Genomic DNA, 24,064 nt, shown 5'->3' with positions numbered 1-24,064 from the left:
CAGATTCAATTATTTATTTTGCATTGTAATGGAAGAAAAACTGTTTCATTTGTGTAGATTTTGCAGTAAAGACATTTTTCTACTGTTGACCGAGTAATTATAAGTAACAATAATAAAAAAGTCCCCATGTTCAAGATATCAAACCATGTTTAAAATAAAAGAAGAAATCAAAATTTCCATAGTTATTACTTAATAAACTTATCTCTATCTTTGTTTAAATCAAATTGTTGTTAAGGTAGACTTGGCTTTAAAAGATAAAATTCAAGCAGTGATAGCAATAGCTCTACTTCTAGTAAACCTTATCTTTAATCCCGTTTTATCACGAATTGACTGTTTCATCATCAGAGTGATAGCTGCCCTAGAGTACTTTGCCAGTAACATCCTGAGGCATGGGCATGGGATCGAGGTCGAGCACTACGCCCCCAACATTGCAGTACGTGCCATCAAACTCCCAACCACCAATAGTTTCAGCGGGATGCTGTGCGCGGCCATTGTCCCGGGACCAGGCCAGCTCGAAGACTTCTCCCGACAGAACGTCAAGTGCCACATGAGTAACATCACTTCGGCACAGTTAGATGTAACAAAAGGGGTGAGTTCACCCCCCAAAAAAACATAAGAAATAACTATATAATCAAATATATGAATACTCTTGGGTAAAAGGCAACAAACCCCCAAATAATAATAATAATAGAAAAGAATGCTAGTTATTTGTTTTACATGAGAGCATTTGTTATTGATTTTTAGTAGTTTCATAGAAAGAATAATAATATTGAAGGTAAAATTTTTTTTTTTCAGTTGGGTGAGTCCATGAATATCTTGCATATTCTGGGTATTTGTATGGATAGGATTCGTTTCTACCAGAGTGCAGATTTGTTTCTTTATCTAGATATGCATTAATCATTTATGGTTTTTACCCTATTTTGAAGTACAAAGAAATGAGTGTAGATTAATGGATATGTAATACATTATGATAAAAACTTTTCCCATACAGAAATCCAGTAAATGCGATAAAATAGGAAATATGTTGCTTAAAATATACTATGGCACTCATCTTTAGTCTATAGAAATTGATGAGATGTTGTGGTGTTTTTGAAAAAAGATTAAAAGAAATAAGGTTTACAAAAGAAAAGGAAGGAGAAAAATAAGGGTATTTAACTGATAATGTTACTAATTATTGAAAAAACATCATACGACATAATGGTAAGTGTATATCTACTGATTAGCAGAAAACAATTTACTTCATATTCTTGTCCAATTTTTTATCCAGCCCATCGAAGCATCCATCCAGCTCCCTCCAACCATCTTCCAAGGTCTGACCCAAGGTCAAAGGTCAGCAGCAGGTCAGACGTCTTCACGACCTGGTGTGGTCCTTCAGTTCTTTGTCTACAAGAATGGTAGACTGTTCCCTTCCTTGAAGCCAGGAGCGCAGGGTCAGATGGTCATGTCTGAGAGAGAGGTCACTTCAATGGTGGTCGCCAGTAAAATAGGTATGTTGAGGACTTGAAATATGTTGTTCTGAGGCACTATTGTTGTAGCTTTGCCGTTATGACAACTGCCATGCTAACAGGACTCAGCAGCCAATCAGAATTAGGATTTTCATGGAAGTTACAATAACATTAGTAAAGTTACTATTGTTGCAAGTCTTATTGAAACTGACCCAAGCTCTTAAAAAATAGGTATTTTAAGGTTGTATTATTGAAAAAATGAAGAGAAATCACAAATGTGTTCACTGTTGGACAAAGCTGTCAAAAGAAAGACAGTGTATTAGCATAATAGATCTTGTTCTCCTTTGTACTTCTATGAAATTCTAAGAATTTCCTTCATGTCCATGTTTGTAGAGTCATTCCTATCTTTTTTTTTTAATACCAATAACTTTGGCCTTAGGTACTAAAATCAGATTCTCAATTGTTTTAATTCCCATTAGCTAATGATATACAATATTGTCTTTGTAAATTGAAATTCTGTTTAACAAGCATTAGAATGTAAACTTTATCTATTGTCGAATTTGACAAGGGTGAAAAGAAACCTAGTCCATATGCACAATCCTAATATATACCTCTTCCTTTCTGTAATTTTTCAGAGAATTACAATGTAGTCAATCTGACTGACCCTGTCACATTGACCTTTCGACCTACGAACCTAGGTCACAGTGAGGCACCAGTCTATTGGGATGTTACATCTGAAGGTGAGTTTGGAATCAGCATTTTCATTCAGTCTGTCTTAGAGTTGGGATCAGTAGAAAAATCAACATCATCCTTCTCTGTCTGTCTTGTGTAGAAAATCAGTGTTATCATTTTATCTGGCTAACAGATATAAGCCAGTTTGGGATTCGATAGAAAAATCAGCATTTTAATTTTGTGTGTCTTTGTTACCCAGTCTAGGCTCGGGATGAAATTCTGGTGGTGACATGGTTACAGGTCGGTTCCGGAATTGGATTATTTTGAAACCATATTCCAGGAAGGAAAAAATATAAGAAATTTTGGCCTCATGTATTTATATTCTTTTCATAATGAATTGTTGAATTCCTCTTTTTTCACTTGCAAAATAATATGGGAGAAGAAATGAGTATATTGCAGGTCTTTGGATTAATCTTACAGTGTACAGTTGTAAATTTCTCTCAACCAATCTTATGCAATGTTTTTAATAGCTTGCAACAGCTGTCAATAAAGATCAATTCTTGCAAAAATGACATACATTGGCAAGAATCAAATACATTGTAACTCCTGGAAGTTTTTATTTGTATCATTCTTGACATCATTATAATGTTTCATTTTGTACAGGTACTCATGGAGAATGGAAATCCGATGGATGTAAGATTGTAATGAAAACGGATAATATGACAACAGTACAGTGCAGTCATCTAACCAACTTTGGCATTCTTAAGGTATCAATCTCTAATACCCTTTTTACACAGGATTTTCTTAACCCCGGACTATTGCTAACCCCGTACTATCCTTAACCCCGTACTGTTTTTTTTCCTTTTCACACATGCCAAATTGTTGTTGCTAGCCCCGGATAAGGAATGTTTGCTTTTCACACATGAAACTCGCAAACCCCGGACTAGTGGTAGCTCATGAATATTCACGAGCGCACCATTTCCAACTCGCTGACTTATGGCGCGCGCTTTTCTCATCGCCGTGTTCGCTGTTCATGAATATTCATTATGCTTACCTCTGATTGGGCAACAGGGGCGGCTCTGTTGCGGGCCATGAATGGGAGCGCTTAGCCCATTTTCGTTTTACACTAGCGATCTTAACCCGTACTATCGCTCTTAGCACCGCAATTGTTGGGATAAACCTGCTTTTTTGCAGGGCCAAGTAATCCCGTGCTAATGGTGGGGTTAGCTCACTTTGCAAAAATGCTGTGTAAAAAGAAAGTTGGCTAAGCTTAACCCCGTACTACAGGTGGGGCTAAATGGCAATTTAGCCCCACCTGTAGTACAGGGTTTTAGCGAGTGTAAAAAAGGTATAAATCTTGTAATTCCCTAGTTTTTTATTTTTCAAATTTTTTTTATTTATAGGGACCAACTAGATCCAGTAGACAATGGGATAACACTTTGGTTTCTTCCTCTTGTTATTGTATCAAATATGATGTGAATGTTTACCCTCTGCATTTGAAATATACAAAGTTGAATGGGAGAGTTGTTTTATGTAGTATCTTTTGATGGCTGCTATACATAATGGCCATTTCGTAGTGGTTACCATAATTGTATGTATAAGTTCTTTATGGAAAATGCAATTTTGCCTGTTCTTTTTTCTAAAAAAAATTTGTATGAATAGGTCGTGAAACCGGAACACAACAGTAGATAATTTACTGTACGTCCTATTTATCCCATGATAATATTTTCGTGCCTAAAGATGACTTTTGTTGTGTATGAAAAGGTGAGTATATCAGTGATTTTGTTTGGTGGATTTTCAAACTTAAACTCAATTCAACCTACTCTCCAAATTCAAAACACTCACTTGGATATGTAAGACTACTGCAAATAGGCATAAAGTATGTAAATTGTCATACACACACCTGAAGAATTTTATATAGATGCATTCAGAAAATAATTTATGTATTTACAATTCAGGGAGGATGTTTATTTTAGTTTGTTATTATGGATACATTGATTTATTATAAGTATATAACAGTTTCAATTTCTTTGTTTTTTTTTCTCCCGTAGGATTTTAGTGATCCAGAAGGGCAGTATATTGGTGGTTTCTGGCCAGCGACTGCTCTTCATCCTGCTATTTACATCGGTAGTTTCATCCTTCTTGTTCTTCTCTTCCTCACACTCCTCACCTATGTCTGCTTTCACAGGTTGGTACAAAGTTCCTAATCTTTGTTGTAAGAGACTTATATGGTAAATTTCATTTGTTAGTTGCAGATGTGATATGGTGTCACAAAGCTCAGAAACATTTAAAGTTTATAGGTCAAATCTTTGGTAGAACATTGAAAAGGGGTCGTAAATTTACATTCCAAACTATCATCATGAGAGTGAAATTTAATATGACCTTGAGAAACAGCACTTGCTTCACGAGATGCTGTATGAATGTATATGTAATGCTTCTTTCTTCAAACTCTATGCTTTTTACCCCTTCAGCAACATCCGTATGAAGCGCAAGTGTCGTCACTCCCTGATCAACATCTGCTTGGCCGTCATGTTCCTAGTAGTCTTCTTCACCGGGGGTATCAGGTGGACGGAACCTGTGCTGCTATGTCAGATCGTTGGGGTAGGACTTCACTACTTTAGCATCTGTGCTCTTCTATGGATGGTGATCCAGGCCAATAACTTACGCAAGGCCCTAGTGAGGCGCAACAGACCCCCTCTGCCGCCGGGAGAGAGCCCCCCTCCTCCTAGGCCCATCCTCAGATTCTACTTTGTTGGTTGGGGTGAGTAGTTCGATGTTCTTTGAGACCTGGGTCTTGTAACTCAAAGCTTAACAGTTGATCGTTCGTTGGTCATCCCAGTTGATTGTACATTGTGGTCAATGTAATCAATTGTAAAAATTTGTTCAATGGTCTTTGCTAAGCTTTGTTTTATACAGGTCCAAGATTACATATCATTCTGTTAAAGCTGAGCCATATCTGACTCTTAATTTTGTTAAAATAGGCTTTAGAGACATGCATGAACAGGGAGGGAACCAAAGAAAAGGAGAGAGGAAGAAAAAAATCACATAAGGTCCTTGTGAAATGAAGAACTGTTCATGTATTATATTTTAATCCAGCGATAACAATTTCAGGCATTTCAATTTTTCATGCGTTTGTGAAAAGCTTTTGCAAACCTAATTTGGGTTTCTGATGTATTATATTTTTACAGGCATTCCTATGATTGTAGTGGGCATTACAGTTGCTGCATCTCCAGACATCTATGGTGGCTCTGAAATGTAAGTAGTTGAGACATTCCTTGAACGAGGGGGAGGTTTATGGATGAAATACACTGATGTATTGCAAACTTCATCATTTGGTGAAATCGCTTGGGTTTTCTGTGATGGTTTTGTAAGATTTTCCTGAACATAATGATATAATTAATTGTGGAACAGGAGTGTTTGCTTTTTAGAGAAGCAGGTGTTTTTTTTTTTTTTTTTTTTTTGGGGGGGGGGGTGAAGCGGGAGGGACACTTTGTAAGTGTTTACCGTGGTTAGTAAAAATTAAGTCAAATGATTAATATAATCAATATATATCTTAATCTGTGTAGATTTACAATGAATCAGATGTTTAGTTTGGTTTCTCAAGAAAGTCGGCCAGTTGCCCTCTACTATTTAAATTGTATCCGTTTTTTTCTGTTTTCAGTTGCTGGATTGCAGATTTTACAGTGAGCCTGGCAGCCTTCTTTGGCATAGCAGCAGCCATGGTTAGCCTCACTTGTGCCATGTTTGTCTGGGCTTCTATGCACGTCAACAGGGCACCCTCTATGGCCCAGCTGCAAGCCTATGAGCTTCGAGACCAGAACCCCGATCACAAGGACCTACCAAACCACCGAGGAGAGAATGGAATGGACAGACAGACCGGTACGGACAACGAGTCGGTCGTTACGCATCGTACAGGAATCTCTGGAATGTCCAGTGTCATGGATTCTGAGTACACTTTTGCCAAGCAGATTACTGCAGCTGTTCTGATGCTGCTGGGATTTGTGGGGACCTGGACCTTTGGAGCTCTAGCCGTCACTCAAGCAGACTTCCTTGCCATGATTTTTTGCTATCTGTACGCTGGTACTGCTGTAGCACTCGGCCTGTTCATCTTCGTTTACAATTGTGGAATGCGTAGTGATGTCAAGTACAACTGGAAGAAGACTTGTGGTTGCACGCAAAAGGATCGGTATACGGTTGCAGTGACGTCTGGTCAAACCAACCAGAGTAGTAATAACGGCCATGTGGTACAGAGGAGACAATCGGCAAGCAGTGTGGATTCTAATGTAACAAACAAGTCCAATAACACCAATCACTCGTATCCGTCGGTAGTGTCAGGGTCACGAAAGACATCAAAGTGTAACTATGTACCGTCACATACAAACACAGGCACCGATGCCTCAATAGACAGTAGCACGCAGGACAATGCAGGGCGTGTGCATAACTATGACAAGCACCGAAGCAACGGTTACGCCCAACGGTACCACAAGCAGGCGCGTAGCCGTAGTAAGAACCACAAACATTCTCGTTACTCGCAGGTTTCGCGGGATGGCCAGGAAGGGATAGCCGTTCCGCCACCCATGGTGCCCATGTTACCCAATGGGGCGGGACGGACGGGCAGCAACTCCAGTTTCCCAATCACCCACATGCATCAGGTTGACACCAACCATCAAAGCCCTGCTAGCAGCAACTCTTATCTACCTCAGCATATGCATTACATGGGGAGCCAGCCTCGCATGGTGCCGCTTACTCAAGAACTGCACAGCAGCCATTCCGGGTTGGGATTGCACGCCCAGCCTGAGGCTCTCTGTACCACGCAATCCTGGGATGCACTCAGGGAGAACTCGCTGCCTCGTAGCACTGCATCCAGCGAGCGTTACGTAAGAGACAGGACAGGGTTTGTGCAGCCGGTCCGGCAACATTACATAGATTGCCCGCATGATGGCAGCATGCCGCGGGCAATGTCTGGTAAGAAGCAATCGCGGGAAGAACTACGCAAAGGCTCTGCCTCAAAGAATTCTTCTCGGGATCACCTTCCCCGACATGAGGACATTGCAGAATACCCTATTGTAGAAATGAATCCTCTTTTAGAAAGAACTCATAGACCGAATATTGGAAAGCCACCAACGTATGAAGAGGTGCTCCCTGAAAGCCAGGCTCTGATTGGAGGAAACATGCGAATGGAGGCGGAGCATGTTAATGGTGGCGAATCAGACCACAGTCGAGTGCTGACTTCAAAAGATTACCAGATGTCACAAAATGGTCTAAGTGGAGACAAGAGAGAAACTAGTGTTTGAGTTATTTGTTTAAGAATCTTCTTGTATTCATTGTATTTTATACATGTTGTCTTATGATGTTGATCAGTACATAACATGCTGACAAGTATTCATATGTATATTTCAATAGCACTGACTTGCAATGTTTTCACCTTATATATTGGCTGAAATGATGTGGGGAGGTTCCAAGAACCTGTCTGTTCAGAATTTGTTTATACTTCTTGACAGATATATAATGTAGTTCAGATTTTATATTAGTCATGATCAATGCCAAGCCCATAGTATTATTCACCCATACTGTATACATGTATTTTTACAAATGGGCAAAGATCTTGTTTTAACCTATTTGTGTTCAATGCACATTTCCATTGGGGGTACTGATAGTTAGATGTGGAATGTTATGTGATACATTACCTTATGCCCTTGTTAGCATGTATTTGCTTTTATCTGGTCTGCCTCTTACATCTTAAGCCATCCTGCCCCCCAAAACAATGGAGTATGTTTTTTTTGTTTATTCACATACTTAAATACAAAGTGATCAATGTGAACTTTGATTTGCTTGCAAGCATAAAATACTTGTATTTATTTAGTGAATGCATGGTCATTTGCAAGTCAATTCACCTAAGAAAATGTTTGATAAATGCTGGTTTTATTTTTATTTTTGTTTTTTATTTTTTATTTTTGTAGGAAGCTTTTGAAGAAAAAATATTTTGAAACTATAAAAAGAAAAATACAATCATGTGTACATTAAACAATTAGCTACTTATTTTCAAATGAACTTTAAAATGAACTTCCAAAGGCATAGCATATCAAATCATGTATTCATAATAGTTTTAGATAATTGATAGAAATATGAAAGCATTTAATCCTTAGTTGCAACAAATGGGACACACTTCCCTTTTTTATAATCTGCTATTTTTTGTGAGCCAATTTGCTGTGCAATGTTTTTTTTTGAAAACCATTTTACATAGACAAAAAAAGAAAAAAGAGTGAAGATCTTTTATCTCTATCATGCCAGCCTAAATCAATTGATACATAGTACGAAATCATGTTGTTCCAAATGATGTTTTACTATCATGTTTTCCTTTATCATGTGTACATGTAATTGGTAAAAGTTCACTCCAGTACTTCTGCACAGTAGCTTATGCCTAAATGTATTCATTACAAACAAGTACTATTCATATATATTTCCTTGTGATCTCTGCCTAGTAGGTAAATTTGTTCATGTAAGCATGGAATGGTTCATTGCACTATTCATGCTTTATATATATATATATATATATGACATCCAAAATGACAAAAGGTTAAGCAAATGGATCTTAATACGCCATTCATGTCAATTTGATATCTCATTTATCTGCAAAGTAAATTGTTTTAGTAAGTGCAAAATTAATGTGATTCGATCTCATCATGTATCATTTTGTTATGTTATTGATTGCTTCACTCAAATAGATGCCATTAAAGTTTGGATTGTACCCATCAAGTAAATTATTATCATTTTTTACAGAGGCATGCAATTTCAACATTGCCATTTGAACATAAGGAAATGCAATTGAAGTTTACAATTAATTATAAAAGTTTTTTTTTTTCATTGACAATTAGTTTTACAATAGATTTCATTTTTTAATATTATATCATTGAGATCAGTGACTATTTCAGATAGTTGGACTATTTAATTAAATAGATAAAGCTGTAATCTGCAAAAATCATTAAAAAAATATTTCACCTTGATTTCTTCTTCATTTTCAACTTTTTTATTCCATTCATTTCAATGCCAAGAATGGGCAATGAAAAAAGACCCCCCTCCCCCCCAAAAAAATGAATATATATTGCATGTAATAGGTCCTTTATGAGATGATTTACATGTTACTTAAAAAATGTATTTGGAAACATTTTGGATGAATTCTGCATGGGCAGTTGTCACCACATGTCACAAATGCATTACTGAATTTGATGACAGCAGGAACCATTGTTTCAAAGAAAAAAAGATCTTGAAAGCATGAATTTGCTATAGAAAAATGTAGCTTTGTTACTGAACATGAAACCTACACAGAAAGTATTCAGTTTTTGATGTTTTGAGACGGTTACAAGTTTTTATCACCTAATCTTAGAATTGTTGATACAGTTTGATGCTGTCACCTTGGACATTTTGATTATCATTTTTTTCTTTATTGAATTGAGGCATGCATGTCTGATACATTCAGGCAGTATGCCATGTGTGCTTGTGATGGTTGTATGAATCTGCAAGCGAATGAGTAAATTTTCCACCATTGCAGTATTTCAGCACTTTTACTCTGTCCTATTTTGACAAAAGGATACAGGTACAGTTGTAGCATAAGTGTAATTTCCTGTAAAAGAGCAAAATAATTCTGTCATTTACATAGACATCAATGCGTTGGCATGGTAGTTAACCTTCCATATATCATAGCAGCATCAGTGTTTCTATTAATTTGACTTCAATGACAAATCAATTTTTAAAATATGAATGCATAAAAAAAATCAGTTCTAGTTGATATGACACTTGCTTCCTTTTGTTTAAGTAGGACAGTACTGTGGCACCCAATTCTATTTTATCTTATGTGTAGTATTCAGATAAGTATACTCACAAATCAATGTTTTTTTTCTCCCCTATCCTCTTTAATATGGTCATCTTGAGTACAACTGATATGTACATCAGAATGCTACCATGTACAGTGCATATGCGTCAAATGTACATATGAATATTGTAGACTAGTCGTGATTGTCTTTGATACGATGTCCATGTATTCAGAGTTACATGTACAGGGTTTGTAGTGGCCTGCAGGAACTCGACCTTGCAGATCTGATTGCAGATCTTGCAGATTGATTGCAACTCTAAAAATCATGCGCAATTTCATTTTCGACCAATCAAGAACGCGCATTTGGGACTTGCGCATGATTTTTAGACTTGCGATTGATTGCAACTCTTTCTGCAACGGGCCCCTGATGGAAGGGTTATATCAACTCATTAGTATTTCTTTGGATTAGACGTGTTCATGTTCTGTTATTGTTTTCAAAATGGGATGAAAGAATGACACTGATAAAATGAAGATTACACAAGCAGAGAGAGAGATAGGGAGAGATGATGGTGGGGGTAGGAAAAAGATTTTTAAAATACAGAAAAAACTAGGATCACCAAGAAAAGTCATTGATATTTAAGACAAAACCTTATGTTTGCAAACAATTTGTATGCTTTTTTTTGTTCTCCATATTTCCATCTCTCATGGCATGTAATGAAGTGGTGACGGACGTGTCATTTAACTTTGATTCTAAATGCAGTAATGTCTTTGTATAATCAATCTGTTTTGTTGGTCTACAATGGAAATGAGAAATAAGGAAAGAATGTGGAGATTACTATAGTTTCGTGATTTTTATTCTCATTTGTGTACATAAAAAAGATAGCACAACATTATCAGGATCCACTTGCCACATTGTTAATCAAATATTGTTTATCAAATTTTGAAGTTGTTGTTGTCTTTCATTTGTTTTCTTTTTAAACGGGAATTGATTTTTATAAGGCATCCAACTTGCCATGTTTATTGCATTTTCAACTTTAGTCTGTTGTCTGCTTGAACCATATGGTTCTATTCTTAACCTCTGGGTTAATTAGAATAATAAGAAGTTTATAGCTTTATTAGACTGTTGTAGCATTTAAATAATTAGAATTTGTCTGGGAATGATAACTCCAGTGATATTCTTTACCATGTAAGCAGTATAGAAACCCCCACCAGTAAACCTGCAAACATACTGTGTATCTAAAAACAGGTGATATTTTATTTATTTTTTATTTATTTATTATTATCTTTTTTTTTGTTTATTATTATTATTATTATTATTCTTTTTTTTTGGGGGGGGGGGCTTTCCATAATTAAGCACAGTCTTACATGCAAGCCATGTCTTAAGTTACAGTGGTGCTGAAAATAGATTGAACCCCTCCAGAAAATGAACATATTTAAAAGTGTTCAAGATTTGCCATATTATAGATATATAATTAAGAAGTCAGGTGATAACATATATTCAATAAAGTTGGTTTTTCTGGGTTCGCTTGACATTGTAGTGTCGTCTACATTCAACACTCGGCATAAAGGAGTGCATTTTGTGGTGGGGTTCATTAACTCTCTAGCACCTCTGCCATCCACAGTTTGGACAAATGGGCTTCTATGTAAAGAATTTTCAACTTCTATTCTTGTTACAACTCATGTTGCTATAACCCAATTTTGATTTCTTTGGAGTTCTTGTTATATTTTTAATACAATTTTGTATTTAATATCACCAATACAGCTGTACGTTTTAGTACTTTGCATATACATGTATATGAAAGTAGTATAAATTTTCTTTCATTATTCAGATTTTTTAGGAATCTTTGAATTGAATTTCCTTCATAATGAAAACTTATTTGGTGCATATACAAAAAAGTAATGATATGCAATCATGTAGCTTCTATGTTTGTAAGAACTGATTTATCAAATGAGGATTTGAGTTGGGATAATGGTATTTCTGTGTGATGGAAGTTGGCAATATGCCATTCTGTAAAAACAGTGTACATGTATTCAGAAAACAGAGAAATATTAGAACATTTCTTGTCAACATTATTTTTTTTTACTTCTTTGAAGCTCCAATCAGGTTTTTTTTAAAGTTTTAAACATCAGAGTACTCTCTTATGTGTATTAAACTTTATTTGTATTGAACAAATCATAATTTTATACATTCATTGAGTCAAATGATTCTTCTTGGTGATTATTTACAGAAATTCCTTTCTTGTGAAATTCCCTGTCATAAATGTTAACAGTTTTGTAATACATCTTTAATCTTATTGTCTGAAGTTCTCTTATTTTGTTACGCAACCTTGCTACTTGTTCACCAGTTCTATTATCTTGCATTGTATTCTGTAGTCGATTCTTAGATGTTTTGGCTAAGAATGATAGAATCTTTATTTGGTAGCAACAAGAATTATTGTATTCTTTTGTATTATGAATTATCTTTGTTATATTTATGCATTTCTGTTTATATGTACATAGAGTGTACATATTACTATGTTGTAAATTAAACATGGAGAAGCAAAACTAAGCTAGCCATAATTTGTGGGTTTTTTTTGTCTCACCTGCGAAGCAAAGTGAGACTATAGGCGCCGCTTTTCCGACGGCGACGGCGGCGGCGTCAACATCAAATCTTAACCTGAGGTTAAGTTTTTGAAATGACATCATAACTTAGAAAGTATATGGACCTAGTTAATAAAACTTGGCCATAAGGTTAATCAAGTATTACTGAACATCCTATTAGAGTTTCATGTCACATGACCAAGGTCAAAGGTCATTTAGGGTCAATGAACTTAGACCATGTTGGAGGAATCAACATCGAAATCTTAACCTGAGGTTAAGTTTTTGAAATGTCATCATAACTTAAAAAATATATGGACCTAGTTCATGAAACTTGGACATAAGGTTAATCAAGTATCAATGAACATCCTGCATGAGTTTCACGTCACATGACCAAGGTCAAAGGTCATTTAGGGTCAATGAACTTTGGACGAATTGGGGATATCTGTTGAATTCCCATCATAACTTTGAAAGTTTATGGATCTGATTCATGAAACTTGGACATAATAGTAATCAAGCATCACTGAACATTTTGTGCAAGTTTCAGGTCACATGATCAAGGTCAAAGGTCATTTAGGGTCAATGAACTTTGGCCGAATTGGGGATATCTGTTGAATTCCCATCATAACTTTGAAAGTTTATGGATCTGATTCATGAAACTTGGACATAATAGTAATCAAGCATCACTGAACATTTTGTGCAAGTTTCAGGTCTCATGATTAAGGTCAAAGGTCATTTAGGGTCAATGAACTTTGGCCGAATCGGGGGTATCTGTTGAATTACCATCATAACTTTGAAAGTTTATTGGTCTAGTTCGTTAAACTTGGACATTAGAGTAACCAAGTATCACTGAACATCCTGTGCGTGTTTCAGGTCACATGTCCAAGGTCAAAGGTCAATGAACTTTAGCCGAATTGGGTGTATCTGTTGAATTACCATCATAACTTTGAAAGTTTATGGATCTGATTCATGAAACTTGTACATAAGAGTAATCAAGTATCACTGAAAATCCTGTTCCAGTTTCAGGTCACATGATCAAGGTCAAAGGTCATGTAAGGTCAATGAACTTTGGCCATGTTGGGGTTTTTTGTTGAATAACCATCATATCTCTGTAAGTTTATTGGTCTAGTTCATAAAAAGAGGACATAAGAGTAACCATGTATCACTGAACATCTTGTGCGAGTTAGAGTAGTATGCAAAGTCAGCACTGCTGCTATATTGAACCGCGTGATGCAGGTGAGACGGCCAGAGGCATTCCACTTGTTTGTTGAATAACCATCATATCTCTGTAAGTTTATTGGTCTAGTTCATAAAAAGTGGACATAAGTGTAACCATGTATCACTGAACATCTTGTGCGAGTTAGAGTAGTTTTTAAAGTCAGCACTGCTGCTATATTGAACTGCGTGATGCAGGTGAGACGGCCAGAGGCATTCCACTTGTTTACCAAATATGTTTAAGTCAAGAGAATGCAGGTGGTGAAGAAGTGTCTTGCTGGGGGGGGCACTCATAATATATGTGAGTGCCCCCCCCCCCCGGTGTCTTGCCAGTGTAGTGGATGTGAGAAGAGGTTACTGCTTTTCCTGATGGAAGCAGTGGCAGAGGTCATATATAGAGGAATTACGTGTCCCGCTCATCTGGAACACATTAGTTGGGTTAATGGCAAATTTTAACTTCTAAACAAGATTTATAAGAGGAATAATATTCAAAGTCCACCCAAAGACATTGGTTGATTAGTAAAAGTAAATGAGCAACACCCGCATTCAGTAAAAAGAATGTTAAATAAGGTGACAGTGATATGAAAAAGTCAAATGTTTCCCCTTCCAATAGAGGTGTATGAGGAGTCCCTCACAATAATATCACATAAAACACAATAGAAATTAAACATATTTGCAACAGCCAGCCAATGATTACTGCTTCTGCATATTACTGCAACATTGTAAATCTATTTCTTATAATTAAAAAAAAAAATCTGCAATTTTTTTTCATTTTCCTCTCCTGATTCAAATCAACACAAGTTTTGGGTAGACTTCAACTTAGATAAATCAATAAATTGACAAAACCAAAATTTTGTAATGAATAGATTGATATTTATTGGAGGTTCATAATGATTGTTCTAGTGGAAGACAGGGTTGACAGACATACACGTACCAATATTCCCACAAATCAAATTCACAATCGCTTTAATAATCTAATACTTATCTTGATTCACCATGATTTATTCATTATCCATATTTCTTACTCCACCTATGCACAAAACATCTACATATGCTAATCATGGTCAAAAGTTCTTGAAGATGCATTCATCATGAGTGTATTTCCCTCAACCAAAATGTTTCTTTGCACTGCAGCATAATGTATGTTTCTGGCTAAACCTACAAATATGTAGGGGAAGGCGGGGTAAGTTGTGACAGTTTTTGCTTTTTGCAGGTTAGAATTGATATGATTAATAATCTTGTCGAAATAAGTACCTTGCCTTGAAATTTAATTCTGAAGAAATATTTTCCACCTATATTTAACTTTCTATCCCCACACTGAAAGTCATTGTAACCTTTGAAAAAAACGATGTCAAATGGCTCAACTTGCCCCATATATGGGGTAAGTTTGAGCCACCTTCTGGGGTAAGTTGAGCCACAAAAACTATGTACAAAATATATGCAGGGAGAACCAGCATGTCAATTTTTTGTTTAAAGTCTTTTCACTTGCTAATTCTCTATAAATACTAACATCCTTTAAAAGGAAAAGAACAGTCATGTAAATTTGCTCCTTTCAGCCAGTATTTCAATTGATTTTTATGGTTTGTTTGTTTTTTAAGATACATTACCATAAGAATTACCATGGCTCAACTTGCCCCATGCTGTTTGGCTCAACTTACTCCAGTCCAGACTTAGTGCCATAATTTCGTATCCACACATTTATAATGCATCCATCATATAAAAGACTATGACAAGAATGAAGATCCATACCTGGACTAATAATGTTGTTATCATGTCTTTATTATATTTAAAGACGTGTGTGTTTATAAAGCACTTATCTATTTCACACTCTTTTACTTTTTTGGCTGAAATTCATATTTTTCCCTCTAAAAAACTACTTTTTGTTTCAAAGTTGAAAACAATGTGGTGGGGTTAGGGGTTATGCTATGGGTCACCAATACATGACACCACCACAATGTCTGACTCATTCATTATTGGCCTGGGGCTAGTGGCTCAACTTGCCCCTATGCTCAACTTACCCCGCCTTCCCCTACTGTATCCCACAAAACATTTCTTTACAAATGAAAACAAAATTAATTTCAGTCTTTCAGAATTGAATTATCTTGAGATATATCATTTTAGCTGATGCACATTCATTAAAATGTTAAGTTATATAAATTCTTTGATCAGAAGCTTTTGCCACAACAACTTATTTCCTGTGAACAAAGTACTATCTTTGATTGACTTTATGTTGGCTATGACAGTCAAAAGGTATCAAACTACACATAGATTTTAACCCCATATCTTTCGCATAATGTATAAACAAACTGCGTTACCTCTGAGCCATTTCATTGGTGGCACATACTAAAATAATATACTGGTACATGATCCCTCTGCATAAAAGTTACTATTATGGTAACTTTGCCGTCCAATGGTATCTACCATGGTAACAGAACTTAACAGCCAATCAAAAATAAGGATTCCATATAAGATATAATAATAGTAACCTTTACGCAACAGGACCCAGAAGCCTTTATAAATCTCTGTCTAACTCATTTGTGTTCTTAACAATATTCCTCCAATTTATACATGATAATGCTCGTTATAAAAAAATCAGATACACAAATTAACATATGATATACTATAATAAAAATGAATACAATTGATTTCTGAAGATAATTAATAAAAGCAAAGATATGATAAGAAAACAGGAAGCTGATACAATAAGTCAGAAATTCAATGGAAAATTCACTTAAAATTGGCATGATTTAAATATTCAGTCAGATCACTAAAAGTATCATAAAGGATGATCTGTTGGGCTAGGTTCATCTCAAGGTCAAAGCCACCAGTGTAGATTATAGCAATACACTCATTGCTGGTTGCTTGGGGAAATTAGTTATATTGTCAATTAAAATGGTGTGATGTTACATATCACTTCCCGTGCAAACGTAATTCTGAATGTGGTTGTATCCCCCCATCTTTTTTCATAAGACTATTCCACATAAATAAGTAATCCAGGATATAACTAGACATATTATTTTTTTCAAAATTGGTTTCATTAATTAATTCAGCTAATGCAAAACAGACCATGATAAAGAATATAAAAATATTTGGATCAATATGTATTTAGCACAAAAGTAGATGAAAGCACTTTTTCAGGCGAATGTGAATACATATTCAACTATTTCAAACAAATAGGTACTATAAAAAAATGTTATGGAATGTTTAGGAGAAACTTAAAAAACAAATACTGATGGGGCAAGCTGAGCACATGACTTAGTCACCTCTGAAATCTTGTTAACAAGATCTGTACTTATTCCCTTTTCAATAATAAAGTAAATAACTTTTTTAATCTATGAAATCATCCATAGAGTAGGCCTTTGACAAGAGAAAGTATATAGAAAGTTTACACAACACCCTAAATTAGACCTCTACCTTAAATGGAGAAGAAATTAATGTTCTGATCCAATAACCTAGTAAATCTAATTCTGTTGAAAATGAACTTGGTATATTGAGCAATTATCGTTAAAATTTGTAAATGGAGCCATTTTATGCAAATGTCATGATTACCTAACTACACTGTGGTCTTATTATCAACCTTTTTAACATCCTTTTATGATCTTGTAAATAAAATTATGTTTTCAGATAATTATTTTCAGGGGGCATACATGGTCATTGTCTTAAAGCTTTATTTGATTGTCTTAAATGACTTTGGACATATATGCCAAAAAGATTACATTATACACTACATACATAAAACATTCAACATACCATGTTATACCAAATACACCTTAACATTACTATCAGGAAAGGTTTATGTAATGTTTAATGACTTTATGAAACAAAGTTGCAAGCCATCTTGTAACATAAAATCAAACCTCATGACAAGTCTCTGCCTACTTATCCCACAGATTTCTGACCCCACTTTCGACAAAAATATTACTCCTACTACATATACACGAAAGATGACGTACAAATTTGTTAATGTAACAAATCTGATTCCTTTCTTTCTTTTTTCAAGAATAATTGAATACATTTAACTACATGTAGACGAGACATTAAATGGGGAAGAAAGGATTCGGCCACTTCAACTGTTGTCTTACATACAGCTATTACTCTTTGACACATACCGGTAAGCAAACACGCATACATACATACATGTATAATTCACACTGATACAATATATTTCTTGGGCATCCTGATTATGAATACTGATTAACAGAGAAGGCATCATGCTCATTGAGATATAATGGATAGTAGTAATTGGGAAGGGGTGGGGCGGTAGGTACATAATTGCTTGGTCTATTAACACTTGCTCTAATTAACAGTTAGTCAAAATCAGCATGGTCTTGTTTTCTTTTGCGTACAATTACTTCATCTAATTTCCATATTGTCCAATTTCCACATGGACTTTAAACAAGTTTGATTAATATCCAGTGTGGTTAACCTCATTTTAATAATGTAATATACCTAGAGTGAATTCCTTCTTTAGTTAGTAGACAAAATGGTACGTAGGCCAAGAAAAAAATTAGCCCAAGTAGTCATCAAACCTGGCAATTATAGACCAAGTGTCATTAAGACAAGATGAAATGTGGACCAAAATGGGTATAGCCTGAATGGAGACTGTCCTTCTGGAAATTAGACCAAATGTTTTTAGACCAAGAGTACATAAACCAGCTGGTGTATACATGTGGAAGATATCTAACAAACGACAAGTTCTGTGTTTCCTTCTTTAGTGATAAGTTGGACCAGAGACCCACTAGCTGGACGATCCTCTCCTTGAGACCATTTGTACAATAATCTGTAGAAAGAGAATATAAGCTTCCTATGATATCTTCTTCTATGACTATGAGTATGGTGTATTTGACAATCAGGTGTACATTTAAAAGGAGGGAGTGGCATGTACTCCCACCTTTTAGACAAAGAAGTGATAGCATTTTCGATTATTAATACATATTTTTTTTTGGGAGGGGGGGTGTAAAAACTGATGTGCAAGCAACCCTCTCTAAGTGCATCCCCATTCATGAAACTATTGATTCACCCCTGCTAGTGATGGAGATAAATCACAATTGCTAGAACAAAGGGAATATCTTTGAAAATTCAACTTCCATGAATGTCTAAAATAATTTGATAAATTGAATATCAAACAGTGAGGGTATACATTACAAAATCTACAAATAGAGCAAAGTTTGACTTTTAAAAAATGTACTTCATATCAAGGTTTGTATTACAAGCTTTAGTCTACACTAAAAGGACATTATGACATGCAACAATACTAAATGAGCGAATGACACATTATTTGGAAATCATACATTAAAATTGTCCTAATTGTTAAACTAATAGCAATTATAGGTAATAATTGCTAGCAAGTGTAAGCAATTACAACCGATTCTATGATGACCGCCCTCAAGGGGGGTTATCATATGCAGGTGAACTGAATTTGAATGTTAGTACACAGAATAGATGATATATGTTCAACAAAAATGGTCCAAGCCAATCATATTGCCAAAATATTACTTGGAAATATATTCTTAAATTAATAGTAAGAATCTAATTCTTTGTTATTCAACTTATTCCACAAGATGCTTGATATTTACACATTCTGCTTATTTTTGGTCACTTGTCATTGTGAATGGCATCATCAATAGGTAGTCAAGAATAAGAAAAAAAGAGAGAGCAGCACTCAATGTGCAGTACCGGCTTATTTTGAGAAAAGAAATAATACTTACTCCGATACATATTCCAATGTAGTCCATGAGGAGAAATCAGCATTGGCCATGAACTTTCTATTCATCGGTGTATCTAAGGTAACCCTGAATTTAGAATATTAAAAGGAAAAGCGTTCAATAACTAATCACTCTCTGGCAAATGGACATTTTTGTGCTTTGGTCATAACAATCCTCTACAAGACATCAATAAAGCTTGTAATTAATGCAGTTACAATAAAATATTATAACCTAATTAAAAGGTGAAACTTGATTGGTTCTGGGGAAAAATTACAGTCTCCAGGTGATCTTGCACCTGAAATGCTCAAAGGAGCCTTAGAAATTCAAAGAGAGCCCCCCCCCCAAAAAAAAAAAATAATAATAATGAATAAATAAAATAAAAAATTCCCATTCACTGCTTTGTTAATGTTGCAGATCAGAGATGGGTTGCAAATGATTAGGTCATGGGATTTGCTTTAATTAACATGGTTTACAGATCTACACTTATTGTATTAAAGTGAAAACTAATCTAGGTTTTCAAGGCTTTCTCCTGAAATTATTTCTCTTGGCAACACAAGTGTAGCTACAAGAACCATTGCATTACTTACGGCAGGATGGCAAGAGCTGTAGCGTTGGCTGGTAATCCACTGTTATCAGCACCAAGACCTTTGGTGAGTTGATGAACAGCTGCCTTGGCCATACCATAACCCATCATACCTTCAATTAATAAAAGAATTACATTCTTTGGTTAAAGGATTTTAAATCAAAAGTCATGACAAATACTTTAGACATAGATCATCTTTCAATATTTTCAGGGCCAGATATAGTCTACAAGTTACATTTTATTCAGGAATCGAAAATGATGTGCCTGATCTCATTACAAGCCAGAAACTCATAAATCTTTATAAAGTTCAATCCAATGATACTAGTATCTTTATATTGATTCATAAGGATTATGAGTCAATCTGTTTGTAGTTGTACTTTGGGAATTAGATCTAACTCTGCATAGCATACCGGTCTCATCATACGAACCCATTTTTCAAAATCTTGTTTTTCAAGTAAATTGTCTAAAAACATTCTCACATTATCAAAATCATTCAAAAGGGCATTTTTTCTATGAAACACAACAAGTTATAGACTAGTATATAAGGCTAAGAACAAATCTAAATTTCTAATTCATTTGATAATTTTGTGTTGGAGGGTCGCTTGTAATTATTATCTGACCTGCAGTTCCTTCTAGTGCAGGGAATGCACCGGTCAGCTGAAGTAGGCCACCCTCCTTCAAATGCCTGGAAGCAACCCCAGCCGAGATGACCGATGTCCAGCAACTCTGTTTAAACATCAGGTCAGCATTCTTCACCAGGTCTACGGAGATATATTTAAAACAATTCTTTATAAGTGCACAAGAAATGTGCTACTGAAGTCTGAATATGATAATAATAAAAAAGAAAACAGGAGCTGACTGGGGACATAAGAAAACAATGAAAAAAAAATGAATGACACCATGTTATCATCTAATGAAGATAGCAATAAGTTCAGTAGAACCTGATAAGAGGAAAAACAATCCACAAAAGGGTATATAAATCCAGCGAAAATCTGAAAACTAAAATGGGAACTATGTTATTATCTCATGAAGAGAGCACATGGTGATTTTTTTTCCAATAATATGATTTAAAATTATCAATGTTATTTTCGGTTGTCTGATAATCTACACACATTATTAACATCTTCTTCAATGACTTTCACACTGAATTCCTCTATGCATTTGTAAAATCAAACGCAGACAAAAATTTTGCATCAACATATGACATAGCTGACCTCAACATCAAACTAAAGAGAAAATCTTCCTACAATGAAAGTAATAACAATTAACTTTTTTAAAATAACTAGAAATATATCTAAACAACGCATAAAGTTTACAAGTGCCTAAAAATGTTTCTGATTAATTCCCTGCTACTGCTCCAAAATCAAAGAGTAAATGTAATCAACTCTTGTTTAAATTCAAATGTGTCTTACTGTAACAAACAACTTGAAATTAAACCTCTTCATATTTCACACTGTCATGTATGCACACTCTACACACAGAATACAGATAGTGAATAAAAAAAATCACATTTTTTTTCACCCTAAAAGATAGAATATAAGGAAACATAAGGGAAAAAAGTTTCAAAAGGGAAATCTCACCATCTAGATTGTAGAAAAATAATGGATCTGTAAAAACTTTAAAAAACACTATCTTTCAATCTTATGAAGATATCACATTCCCATAATCACTGGTACAATATCTGCCTAAAATGCAAAAAAAAAGACCAATATGACTTTCAACTTATAGATGCATCATTTTTAATTGATTAAACCTATACCTATTTGTGATAAAAAAAATGAGTAGCATACCTTTGGACTTTGCATTTCCTCCAGCCCATCCTCCTGCTACACATAGGATCGCATCTAACTTCTGACCAGAGAGGGCCTCCTCCACCTTAGAGTAGACTTCTTCCGACTGCTGGGTCCAGACATTCAGCTCACTGATGATGACATTAGCATCTGCTTGCTCGTTGGGGGCCAAATCTGCAGATAAAACCCACTATAAAAGGAACAATGGAGAGAAAAAAATATTGCTCAGCCAAGTTGGCAGCAAAGCCTTTTGGGTTAGATTGGCTAAATTGTTTACCAGAGAGCCCAAAATATGTAAAGCATGTTTTGATACCTTATAAGTCAAGAGCCATGTATTTTTGGAAATACAGATATTATTAGCCTACGCACTTACATCCCATTTACATGATTTAGCTTTAGGGCTGGATCTTTTAGAAGGAAAGTAGAAATCTTGGGGGCAAAAGTGAGGTTTTTTGGCAGTAGGCGCTAGGCCTTATCTTATCTATGTGACAATTTCTGTACTACTGCAAAGCCACTTGTTCATTGCTACCACCCTGCCTGTGGTGAATCTACAGGTAGGACTATGGTATGCCAATGTTGTACAGAGCACACACTTCAAAAAATCATTAAAATATCACTTTTGTGACCAAAATTACTAATTTTCCTACAGTTGCAATTTATTTTTCATTAGTAACTTGGGAATAATTTTTGTATTCACCAGAGCGCTCAAAAACTTGAATTTTTGGCATATTTTTGTGTACGCCCTCTATTGGTGGAAAGTAATATGGCAAGAAAATTTTAATTTTTTGATCTCTATTTTTAATTAAGAAAAAAATGATTTAAAGAATCAAATTGAAATAAGAGCATAGTATGAAAAATAGGTGTAATGAAAACTGTCAGTGTAAAAAAATCAAGCATTTGCCCCAAAGAAAAAGAGAAAATAAGCCAAACATTGCCACCCTTATTTTGCCACACGTGGAGATATAAGTGAGAACAAGGTTATATTATAGGCAGTGTATACAGCCACACGCGTGTGTCTTTACCATCCAGCCACACGCGTGTGGTTATATCCAGAACACCTATCTGTGGATACCGCCACACGCCGCCAGTAATAACAGTAAAACGCGTATGTAGGTCTGACCGTCTATATCACGATCAAAATAACCTCATTTCTTCATTAAATTCTTACATTCTAAACCCCTTTGATATCCTTAGATCATTTCAATTTCATTCTCACCGTCTTCTCTCCTTGCTTTTCTTGTCTTGTTACAAACGGTCGTCTGTTTAACAGCAAATTCTCTTTTTCTACTTGTGTGGATTCTGGCTTCCTTCGCGGTACGGTGGCAGACCCATACAGCGTTAGCGCAGCGCAGTAGACATACACAGTTTGGGTTACGTTTACGTTTGGTACAAATAATTTTCGTACCAAGCGTTAAGCATGCACGAATCCCGAGTTTCGTACGTACGCACGTACACGCACATAGCCTAGAGTCAGTAGAGAATCGACACAAGTAGAAAAAGTGTGGAAATTTGCTATTTAACAGGCGGCCTTTTGTAACAAGACAAGAAAAGCAAGGAAAGAAGACGGTGAGAATGAAATTGAAACGATTTAAAGAAATCAGAGTGGTTTAGAATGTAAGAATTTAATGAAGAAATGAGGTTATTTTGATCGTGATATAGACGGTCAGACCTACATACGCGTTTTACTGTTATTACTGGCGGCGTGTGGCGGTATCCACAGATAGGTGTTCTGGATATAACCACACGCGTGTGGCTGGATGGTAAAGACACACGCGTGTGGCTGTATACACCAATGTACACTGCCTATATTATAACCTTGTTCATTGAATGAGTGTGCAAAGCCAATAATAGAATCCCTGGCTCCATGGACAGTAAGCATATATTAGTAAATAATTTACTCTCTAGGAGCCTCCTTGCTACGGAGACTGTATACATTTTCTTCACCAACCCTGCCCAGCAGGGTGCAGCTGCAGCCAGGCCACAGCGCAAGCTGCTTCCAACAAATATAAAAACGGATGGGACTGTACTAACTTGTGTGCATGATTCACTAACGTAACTGACCCCATTTTTCATTGTAGTTATTTTTTTTAACTCCGAAAAAAAGTAATATCAATGTAAATACAAGTTCTCAACACTTTACCCAGTTCTTTGATTTGTAAAAATTCACCAATTGTGAACCAAGGGCACCTTTTCCACCATAAACGAAGACACGGGAGTTTGCTGCCATTTTGATGTATGAAACACTGAAGACTTTGGTGAATTCCTCT

The 24,064-nt window shown here is 35.6% G+C and overlaps 2 protein-coding genes across 2 annotated transcripts in view; one reads left to right on the top strand and one right to left on the bottom strand.

Moving 5' to 3' along the window:
- LOC121424728 (adhesion G protein-coupled receptor A3-like) overlaps window positions 1-11,164 on the top strand; it is a 36,469-nt gene extending 25,305 nt beyond the window's left edge. Inside the window, exons 10-17 of the mRNA XM_041620480.1 lie at window positions 346-589; window positions 1,268-1,487; window positions 2,081-2,185; window positions 2,781-2,884; window positions 4,169-4,305; window positions 4,589-4,878; window positions 5,306-5,372; window positions 5,779-11,164. Coding sequence (XP_041476414.1) covers window positions 346-589; window positions 1,268-1,487; window positions 2,081-2,185; window positions 2,781-2,884; window positions 4,169-4,305; window positions 4,589-4,878; window positions 5,306-5,372; window positions 5,779-7,411 — 2,800 coding nt within the window. The 3' untranslated portion in view covers window positions 7,412-11,164. The remainder of the gene's footprint in view (window positions 1-345; window positions 590-1,267; window positions 1,488-2,080; window positions 2,186-2,780; window positions 2,885-4,168; window positions 4,306-4,588; window positions 4,879-5,305; window positions 5,373-5,778) is intronic.
- A 5,136-nt stretch (window positions 11,165-16,300) lies between these two features.
- Window positions 16,301-24,045, bottom strand: LOC121425022 (dihydropteridine reductase-like). Its single transcript, XM_041620954.1, has 6 exons — window positions 23,938-24,045; window positions 21,798-21,987; window positions 20,628-20,768; window positions 20,012-20,120; window positions 19,428-19,511; window positions 16,301-18,499 (listed from the first exon to the last, which is right to left on the bottom strand). The coding sequence occupies exons 1-6, from the start codon at window positions 24,022-24,024 to the stop codon at window positions 18,400-18,402; spliced, it is 711 nt and encodes a 236-aa protein (XP_041476888.1). The 5' UTR covers window positions 24,025-24,045; the 3' UTR covers window positions 16,301-18,399.
- Window positions 24,046-24,064: the final 19 nt, after the last annotated feature.

The sequence above is a fragment of the Lytechinus variegatus genome, chromosome 12 (genome assembly GCF_018143015.1).
Source record: "Lytechinus variegatus isolate NC3 chromosome 12, Lvar_3.0, whole genome shotgun sequence".
Lineage (NCBI taxonomy): Eukaryota > Metazoa > Echinodermata > Echinoidea > Temnopleuroida > Toxopneustidae > Lytechinus > Lytechinus variegatus.
This window is presented reverse-complemented; position numbering and strand designations above follow the sequence as displayed.

Coding starts and splice junctions, on each gene's coding strand:
- LOC121425022 (XM_041620954.1), bottom strand. CDS start 24,024: ATGGCAGCAAACTCCCGTGTCTTCGTTTATGGTGGAAAAGGTGCCCTT. Junction 20,769..21,797: donor AGGAAATGCAAAGTCCAAAG/GTATGCTACTCA, acceptor ATATCTCCGTAG/ACCTGGTGAAGAATGCTGAC. Junction 20,121..20,627: donor TGCACTAGAAGGAACTGCAG/GTCAGATAATAA, acceptor TATTAATTGAAG/GTATGATGGGTTATGGTATG.